This window comes from Melanotaenia boesemani, chromosome 19 (genome assembly GCF_017639745.1).
Source record: "Melanotaenia boesemani isolate fMelBoe1 chromosome 19, fMelBoe1.pri, whole genome shotgun sequence".
Taxonomy (NCBI): domain Eukaryota; kingdom Metazoa; phylum Chordata; class Actinopteri; order Atheriniformes; family Melanotaeniidae; genus Melanotaenia; species Melanotaenia boesemani.
This window is the reverse complement of record NC_055700.1, coordinates 29277927-29288438: the sequence shown is the minus strand read 5'-3', so window position 1 is coordinate 29288438 and position 10512 is coordinate 29277927. Positions and strand designations below refer to the sequence as shown.

The window sequence follows — 10512 nt, the reverse complement described above, 5'->3', positions numbered from 1 at the left end:
TAATCATTTATCCTGTTGTTTGTCATAGTGCAGGATTTATTTAAGTATAAATAAGTGAGCATGTGCAGGACACAAAATACATTAATTCAGCAAAAATCCGGAGCCTTTTTTCCTTTTAAAGGACACGATAAATTTCTAAAAAAAAAAGTCTGTTAAACCACTGTCTGTAATAAAAGAAACAATCAAAATAAAAATAATTAACCAATTAAAAATAAGGTTTATCAGGAAATCTGAGCTTTGTTGCTGTACTATATTTTGGAGTAGAATAAAACTTAGTTCTGTCAACATATTGTTGATTTGATTATGTTATTAATTATTGGGAGTCCACATTGACACAAATTAAAGGAAAAGGCTGCAGGACTGGAGCAAAGCAGAGAGAAAAGCTGTAAAAATTCAAACTATTTCTTCCAGCTGTTCTGATGGGTAACGTGAGATTGCTAGCTAACAAAATGGATGAGCTCAAGGTGCTAACAAGCTATCAAAAGAATACAGGGAATACAGTATTATGTGCTTCAATGAGACATAGCTGAGCAATAAGAAAATCAGTGGAAAGCTAAAGAGAGGTGGAATTGCAGAGCTTTTTACCTACCATGGGTGCCATCCTGGACATGTCATTTAAAGGAAAACATCTGCACAGGGAACTGTTAGCTGCGACTTTTCATCCATATTATTTACCCAGACAATTTACCTCTGCTATTAGTGGTTTATATCATACCTGGTACTGCTACAGACACAGCCTGTGATGTAATCAGCTCTGTCGTTGTTAGGCTACAAACACAGTATCCCAACATTCATTACGATCTCTGGAGACTTCAACAGCGTCTCCATCTCTGCAACAGTCCAAAAGTTTGTCAGCTGCTCCACCAGAAAAAAAAAATTATGATAATGTTAAAAATGCATCCAGCTCCTCTGTCCCACCTCCTTTAGAAAGTTCAGACCATAATCTAGTTCTTCTCACCCCCACCTACGAGCAGCAACCAGTCTCACACAGACTATTAAAACCTGGTCTAATGAAGATGGTCTGAGAGGGTGCTTTGAGGCCACAGACTGGAATGTCCTCTGTGAGCAACATGGAGACGACAGATCTGTGTGACAGATTATATAAATTCATGTATGGATAGCATCGTCCCACTAAGAGCAGTGACATGTCCTTGCTGAGTTGAGAACTCTGCTCCACAACACAACGAAGAAACCACAGTGTGTTCACTGTGAGGCCTTATCAAGTCCAACAGAAAGTTACCAGGGATCATTCCTGTCATAACCTTCTGGTACAAGGCAATGTCTTCTTCTGAAAGAAAAAAGAGAGAAAAAAAATTAAAGAAATAATATATCTTTTTTTTTTAGAAAGGAGAAAGTAAACGAAATATAGAAAATCGAAGAGAGAAAGAGATTGAAGAGAAGCGAGAAAGAAGACGCTATAGCAGATATAGGGTGACAGCACCAGCTGTTCAATCTTAACAGAAAAAACAAACAGCTGCCAGAACAGAAACAGAAACCCCCCCCCCCCCCAAAAAAAACAAATAAACAAACAACCAAAAAAAAAACCAAAAAAAAAAAAAAACACACACCTGCAACATCTTTATGAAAACAAGACTGACAATCATCACAGGCACCTACAAGAAGACAGACACGCTACAGATTAAATGAAACCCACACGACACAGTGACGTCTCAGCAGGTTAGTAAATAACAGGAATGAGTAGCCACCACAAAGATCAGAGCCATCCTAGGAGGCCCCGGGGACCATGCATCCACCCAGAGGGCAGCAAAGTAGGACCCAGCCAGAGCACCCCACGGCCCCACCAGGTCTCCCCAGACAGACACTAATTACAGGCTAGCACCCACCCCGATACTCATGTCAGGCACCATGGGAACCAGGGCATTACCTCCCTCCCTTCCTCCTTTCAATCCCATCCTATCCCCCCACCCCCCCAACCCTGTGCACACAAGCAGAAACCCACATTAACACACTCTATGACACACCCTGCCCTAACCCTAGCCACCAACCCCACCAGGTGACCCAGACCAGCAGGAGAGCAGCAGACCCCAGTTGCAGACCAAACGACCACCCACTGACCAGCAGCTGGTCCCAGGGTTACCTAAGGCGATGCCCGGGAAACAGGAGGCATGTTTGGGAAGCATGTGATCTGTTTACAATTAAAATTCAGGGACCATAACCACTCAACGCTTGATGTGATGCCACATGGGCACCTACCTGAACAGCCCCACCTGCCAGAAACCCTATGGCATGACCCCACGAGTTATGTTAGAGTGGTGTTGGTGTTTGTGTTTTTTGCGTATTGGTGACTAAGTGTATTTAAAACTGAGGAGCAAGCCGCCACAGGGAGCAGTGAACGAGGCCACTTAGATAGGCACACCCCATAACATCCCATAAGTGAAGGAAACCCACAAGTTAGTTGTAGGAAGCTTCCCCCAGAGAGCAAGTCAACCAACCAGTGGCAGTACGCAGCCCTGTTCCCCGGGATACCCTGAAGGTCAGAACAAGCTGGGGACTGGTGTCTCCATGCCAGGACCATGTGACTGCAGCCAAAGATCCCGAAAATCACCCACCTACCACACACGGCAGGCGCAGTGAGTGAGTCCAAACTCAAGCCCCTCTGGCCCCAGATCGACCCAGGCTACCCCTCACCCACACACGCTCATTTTCATTTTCATCCTAAAGCTGGAGTTTTATTCTTCTGTGTGCGGTCTATTACGACATAGCTGACGGTGGTGAAGTGTGCTCTTGCACTGAAGTATAGGGTGTAAGCATCAGTTTGGTGCCATGTTATGTTTCTTTTCCTAATATGAATGTGGCAGCAGGGGTGGCATTAGCTGGTAAACTCAACAGGACAGAGTTCTTTTGATGGTTCACTTCAGTTCCAGTAGATATTTCCTGTTTTAAAACAACAATGGCATCCAACATGGTGCAGTGTCTTCACTGTCTTCTTTGAGCTTGTGGAACCACACAAAGAAATAATTTGATCAACCTCTCGTACGCTTGAAGCGTTGGTTGTTGCTTTTAAAAATGGTGGTTACCACACAAATTCAACAAGAAGATTTAGAAATCCAGAAACAGTAGTTCCAAACTGACCAATCACAAGGGAGTACTTCTGTGTACTTCTGCATAGCAGAGGTGCACGTCAGGTCTGGAAGAGGTGCATGTCGAGCCTCTGCAGGCCTATGTGGAACCTACGGCGGTGTCGGTGTAACCGACCTCACGCAGATGCCGCAGGTATAAATCTAGCTTAGGACCCCAAGCTTTGGTTTGGCAGATTTCTTTAGGAGGAACCCTAAATAATAATTATATAAAGTATTTCTATTCTAAATACAGTAGCTACATGGCTCCACAACACACGATTGCTACTACTCCTGTATCCCTACACAGCAACATGAAGAGACTGTGGGAAACATAAATGCATGGTATGCATTGACAAAAAATAACTAGTACTTTGGTGTTCCAACATGCACAAGCAGCAACTGCTATCAAGACAACGGATTAAAGATGTATGGCATGTTATTTGTATTCTTTGGAAAATAATTTTCATTTATTTAACAGCTTTATAGTGGTACAAAATAATCATATTTGGAATCCATTCCTGTTTGTGCTCTTGTGGAGCTGAGAAGTTGTGTGTGAATATGTGTCTGTATATCAAATCTGCATTTATACTGTAAGCATCAAATCTCGCAATATCTTAAAGGAGTCATCATCCGGAAACTAGACTTTTTCAAGTTAAAATGTGTATTGGTGTTGGACCGAAGTGTTAACTTCCCTGAAAGCCTTTCTTCTGAAGATGGTCAAGTTTCTCCGTCTGGGCCCTTTGTTCTCAACCGAACCGCCAACAAGGTAAACTCTCGCAAACACCTGATTTTAATTTGCTCCTCCTCTTCCACTCCTAAAACCACCTACTCAAACTACCGCAGTTGTCATAGCAACAAGTTGTGCGAAGATGTCAAAACGGAGATCTTTTTGTTGCTGTGGTTGCGACCACTGCTAAGAATGGCTGCAGCCACTCAGAATGGTTGCCACCCTGGTCGGAGTGGTTTCAACCATAGTCAGGACGAGTTCAACCATGGTCAGAGTGATTGCAACCACTCTCGGGTGGTTCTAACCATTCTGACTGTTTTATCAGTGGCACGTCAGCAACCACCGTCGTCATAATAGTTAATAAAGGCTACTGGCGCTATGCAATTGATAGACAAATGTTGCTGCGTCTTACAGAATGGTTTCTAAAACATGCCACCACATTCAGAATGTTAACAGCCAGTTTGGAGCTGGAGGATTGAGCTTGCAGCCACAACCGGACTGGTTGCGACCACTTCATTTCCACCATCACTTCGCGTCCACTGCCAAAATTTTTTTGCAGCAATATTCCCTTTGGTATAATAAAGTTAGTTTGTTTGACAACATGTTTTATGTTATGTGAAATGTTATATGAAAAGAATTTACCCCCCTCAACAGTTGTCATGAAGGTAGACTTGACCTTTTAATCCTAAAATGGATTTTTGTACCAGGTTTTAAACATGTTTATTTCTGCTGTGAAATTTTTTAACGTGGGAGTCTATGGGGATTTGCTCTGTTTTGGAGCCCCTAGTGGATGAAGGGGGAACTGCAACTTTTTGCACTTCTGCTTAGGCTTCACATTTCACCACCAGAGGTTGCCGCTTGATTAGGATACACTGTCCTAGAAGACGTGAATGCAGCATTATGAACAACAAGAAGGCATATAACTGTGGGATGTTTTCTGTGATGCTCAGGGGAAGGACATTGACAGTCTTACACACTGTGTGATGGACTACATCAACTTCTGTGTGGAAAACACGGTACCTACCAGGACTGTACGCTGTTTTTCCAACAACAAACCCTGGATTACTCCTGCCATAAAGGCTCTTCTGAAGGAGAAAAATAGGGCCTTTAGGTCAGGAAATAAAAAGGAGTTGAAGATTGTGCAGAGGAAACTGAGGAGGAAGATCAGGAAGGGAAAGAACAAATACAGAACAAAGATGGAGAATCAGCTGCAGTAGAACAATGTCAGTGGAGTCTGGAGGGGCCTTAAAGCCATCGCTGGCCTCAAGGAACCCAGCTCCCAGTCTGCGGAGGATTGAAGATGGGCTAACAACCTCAATCTATTCTTCAATAGATTTGATCAACCATCTGCCCCTCCCCCTGTCCAGGCCTCCCTACTGCACCCCCATCGTCTGTCCCGCCTGTATACTGCTCTTCCCCCTCCCCCCCCCTCCCTCACCACAAAGCCCACAGCCGCCCTGTACATCTCCTACACTTCCTGTCCAGCGCTCCACCTCTCCTCCTACAACCTCCTGCACCCCAGCCTGTCCCTCACAACAAACCAGGTGAGGAAGGAGCTCAGGAGGATCAAGGTAGGAAAGGCTACAGGTCCTGAAGGAATCAGCTCAAGGCTTCTCAAGACCTGTGCAGACCAGCTGTGTAAGACAGTATGTCACCTGTTCAACCAGAGCCTGAAGCTGGGGAGAGTCCCACAGCTGTGGATTCGAAAGACCCCGAACCCAAAGGACTCCTACAGCTATAGGCCGGTGGCACTGACATCCCATCTGATGAAGACCTTGGAGAGGCAGGTTCTTGTCCATCCCCGGCCTCTAGTTAGCCCATCAATGGATATGCTACGGTTTGCCTATCAGTCTGGTTTTGGAGTGGATGATGAGGTCATCTACCTCTTACAGAGATCCCTCTCTCACCTGGAAAAGGCTGGGAGCACTGTGAGAATCAAGTTTTTTTTTATTTCTCCAGAGCCTTCAGCACCATACAGCCCTCGCCTCTGAGAGACAAGTTGGAAGCCACCGAGGTAGACCTCTATCTCACAACATGGATCCTGGACTACCTCACCAACCGACCACAGTATGTGAGGACACGAGACTGAGAGTCCGTCAGGTTTGTCTGCAGCACGGGGCCCCACAGGGAACAGTTCTGTCTCCCTTCCTCTTCACCATCTATCATTCAGCAAACTGCACCTACCAAAGTTCTCAGATGACTCTGCAGCCGTCGGCCTCATCGCAGACGGAGACGACAGAGAACTGATCCAGGGCTTTGTGGGCTGGTGTCAGTGGAACCGCCTCCAGATCAATGCAGGGAAAACCAAAGAGCTGGTGGTGGATTTCTGCAGGTGTTAACATTCTCCTCCGGCACTGGTGAACATCCAGGGCATGGACACGGAGAGGTGACATGTTACAAGTACCTGGGTGTTCACCTGACCAACAAACTGGACTGGACTGACAACACTAACGCCTGTACAAGAAAGGACAGAGTAGGTTGTATCTGCTGAGGAGGCTCAGGTCTTTTGGAGTGCAGGGGACACTGCTGAGATCCTTTTCTGACTCTGTGGTGGCCTTAGCCATCAATAGATGGTGGATGGTGTGGTCTTCTGGGGCAGCAGCATCTCGACTGCTGACAGGAAGAGACTGAACAAACTGGTTAAGAAGGCCAGCTGTGTCCTGGGACGCCCCCTCCATCCGGTGGAGGAGGTGACGGAGAGGAGAATGATGGCTAAGCTTTTGTCTCTGATGGAGAAAACGTCCCACCCCATGCAGGACTTTTTAACAACACTGAGCAGCTCCTTCAGAGACAGGCTGCTTCACCGCGGTGTGAAGGAGAGAAACCACAGGTCCTTCCTTCCTGCTGCTGTCAGACTACAATCTGCACTGCTGCCGTAGCCACACAGCCACAACGGGAACTAATAACACACACAGACGAGCAATAATGTATATATGTTTATTTTTATATAAACTTCTATATAGATTTATTTATATAGACTTTTTTACACAGTTTTTGTTCTGTACAGTTTTTTCGTTCTTACCTTTTTGCATCTTTGCTGCTGTAGCACCAAAATTTCCCCACTGTGGGACTATTAAAGGATTGTCTTATCTTAATTCCCACAGTAACCATTACTGAGACCAATGAGCTGAAATACAGTTCAGCAACACTGATCCTTGAGCAGCATGGGAACCATATCACTGGTAACATGGCAGAGCAATATGGATGGCTGGAGGCCAAAATCAAGGCTAAATATGGACTAGAGACCCTTGGTCAATGTGGGAAAACCTCCTGAGGAGTTGGGGAAGGAGGGCGCTAAGGTCCTCTGGGACTTCCAGATACAGACGCAAAAAATGGTAAAGGCCAACCAAATGGTAATTATCAGCCAGTGGAAATGGCCGGACATTGTGATCATGGATAAGCAGCAGAGGAAAGCCGTTGTGGTTGATGTAGCCAACACAAATAATTATAACAGAAGGAAAGAGGAACACGAGAAACTAGTGACATACCAAGGTCTCGTAGAAGCGCTAGAAAGAGCCTGGAAGGTGAACAATACATACACAAAACAACAATAATACCTGGAGAAACTTTGGCGTGAATCCTCAAACGTCCAGGCCTCTGGTAGAGGCCCCAAGTATGACCTTTCTTATATTTTCTCATACATGTATCTTATTACCACCAGATTTCAGTGTAAGTGTCCACATTTATGTTCAGCAGTTACACACAGTTAAATATTATGGTGCTGTCAACCAAAAACATGATGTACGCGTACAGGATACCAGGTTGTGGGGCATTCAGTGTAAAATTACAGTAACTGAGAGAGAGCACATCAAAAGAAGTAAAAAAGAAAAACAATAAATAAAATAGTTATGTTTTGCAATCAGAAAGTATTTCCTGTTTTATTTATCGTTGATGTCAGTGTATTTTAGTTGAATTTCAGTGTGTTGGTCCCACTGCTTTCATCCTCTGTTTAGATTAATGTTTAGGATGGACATTTTAAACTCAGTCTTCATGTTCCTGGGAATGACAGGAATCACCAAAACGATGGCTGGCAGAGCTGACAAAGTGCTTTTATTAAACCAAAACTCCAGACTGAGTTTAAATAAGGAAACATATATTTTATTTATTGTTTTTTTAGCTATATGTGCAGAGTTTAACTAATCTCTGACAGATTATCACTGAAAGAGAACTAGAAAAAAAGGTTGTCATTCATTTTGTTGTTTTATTGACAAATATAAAAAAGGAGTAAATTCAAATAATTTCTTTTACCTCCATCAAGCAAAAAAGTCAGTTGAAGGTTACAGGTTTGCTGGAACTTGGAAAAATAATATATGTTTTACAATTCTGAAAATATTCTGAATATTCTGAATCTTTGGAAAGTAAGAAAAAAACCCTTATAATTTCTTCATTATTCTATTTTTTATTATTTAAGATGCTTTTAATCTTAAATAATAATTTAACTAATAAAAGTTAGCCAGATGTTGTGGTTACTGCTTCATTTGTGGCTATTATGAAAATTTACTAACAAATTTGATCAATATTTATATCAGAAAAAAACATACATAAAAACTCCTAAATCTGAATTTTACACATAAAATGTTTCATGAAAACATTTCACTCAGTGATTAAAACATATTCGGACAAAGTGCTCTAAGCTTCATACAGGTGTGTTACAACATGGTGTGATGGTAAAGATTACAGCAACCTGAAGGGTTTCTGTGCTGAAATCAAAACAAAGTCTGCTCAATTTTGGCGTTAATTTATTTCCGTAGATTGACTGTACATGTGCGAAAGCAGAGCAGGTCTCGTGTAAGTCTGAAAAGTTGGACAACATGACAATATTTTACAGATGACAGGATCTTCTCTTTAAGGGATTTTCTTCCTGTTCACTTTGTCTGGTCACATGAGGTAAAAACCTCCTAGAAGTCCCTGAAGGCATCATCAGACCTGTTAAAGGACAATTCTGGTGTATTTGGGCCTTTTGTCATAATTTAAAAACAAAATATCTTGTCTGAACGGAAACGTATTTGTTGACATGAATAAAGTTAGAAAATGCTGCAAAAAATGCAAAAATTAGACTGAATCTGTGCTTTAAACATGAACAAAAGAATACTTAACGGTCCAAGAAGAGTACTTTTCAGAGCAGAGCAAAGTCAGAATATTTAGCTGGCAGCCGCCGTGGGGAACAGAGGTCCAACGTACAGGCAGGTGTGAACAGAATGAAGCACATTAAAGACTTTTTTCTTCAGTCTGCATAGTTTCAGTGAGCCGAGTCTTTACTTGGCTTGTTTCTCCATCTACAGTAATGTGCCTTTGCTTGAGTTTTTAGGAAGTGAAGCATCTCTCCTTCATCGCCATGGTTACAGTGATGTCACAGTGGTGGACCTGGTGGAGTGGGCAGGGCCTGGAATCACAGAGGGAGGAAACAGCGGAGAACACGACACAGGGTTAGAGATCCGGCACGCCGTGGAGCAACCGTGGGCCTCCGCCAGTTCCGTTGGCAGGTTCTCGACCAGCCGCTTCAGCTGCTCCTCCCCTTGCCGTATGAGGTCATCCAGGAGCCGCTGGCGAATCAGAACGGAGGGTTTGGTGCTGACGAAGTGGCGGTAGTCTTGTAGCTGAGGCTCGCTGAGGTACCCTGACAGGATGGCGTGGACCACGCACTGACGCCGGTCCAGGTTCTCCTTCAGCTCCCGGGCATCTTCGGTTTGACGGAGGAGCAGAGAGCGTTTGTGATGAAGGGAGTCCTAAGGAGGATGAGGAGAGCAAAACCTTTATTAACATTTTGTTCTTCACCATGGCATCATGCCACTTCAGAACTTCACAGAACATATAAATCAGCTGAATAATAGTATGTAGCACGAAAATTTAAAGCCACCACTGAACAGCGCATCGAGACAGAGGAACAGGACGGAGCTCTACTTTGAGACATGTGGCTGCAACTATAATTAAGTTCTTTTAAGTAATTAAAAATTAATAACCACCTATGTAGAAATAATTTGCCAGTTTTTGGAAAATTAGGGCAAAATTATTTAAATAGTTTTATTTTTCTGACATGTTAAATGTGTTAATGAAGACCAAAAATGCCTTAATTAGAAAACTAAAAGGTCAATAAATGAAAAATTAAGTAAGTTCAGAATATACTTGAATATAGAAATGAATAAAGGATTCTATATTTTTGCATTTATTTACATGTGTTTTTGAAAACTTACTTATTTCTACATTTATTTTGTTACATTTTTTAATTTTTATCTGATGTGTTATTTTTATATTTGTTTTCTGCATCATTCATGTAAGAGCAGTCATCTATCAAACGAAAGGGCGGTGGATTGATTCCCGGCTTTCCCTGACTACATGTCAAAGTGTCCTTGAGCAAGACACTCAACCCCACATTGCTTCTCATGTGCCCATCGGGGTGTGAGTGTGTGTGAATGTGTTATGTTGTGATACTGGAAAAGCTTTATATAAGTAGAAGTTATTTACCATTTTAACATGTCTACATTTATTTCTTTATTCCAAAATTCTTTATGTGGAGAACAGAACTATACACTTCATTATTCTAATAAATAAATAACTGTGAATATGAATTAAATATATTTTTGTATGTATTTATGTAATGATTTATTTATTACTCTTCCCTGAGCTGCCACCTTGCTGTGGTGGAGGAGGGCTTTATGTCCCTGGTAGGGTCACCATGGCAAACAGGTCTCTAGGGGAGGGACCAGA

The 10512-nt window shown here is 42.9% G+C and overlaps 1 protein-coding gene across 4 annotated transcripts in view; it reads right to left on the bottom strand.

Annotated features, from left to right (window-relative positions):
* Nucleotides 1-8227: 8227 nt before the first annotated feature.
* The window catches only part of shroom3 (shroom family member 3), a 97355-nt gene continuing 95070 nt past the window's right edge, over nt 8228-10512 (bottom strand). For all 4 annotated transcript variants that reach the window (XM_041969485.1, XM_041969486.1, XM_041969487.1 and 1 more), the window contains one exon: nt 8228-9533. In XM_041969485.1, coding sequence (XP_041825419.1) covers nt 9147-9533 — 387 coding nt within the window. In that variant the 3' untranslated portion in view covers nt 8228-9146. The remainder of the gene's footprint in view (nt 9534-10512) is intronic.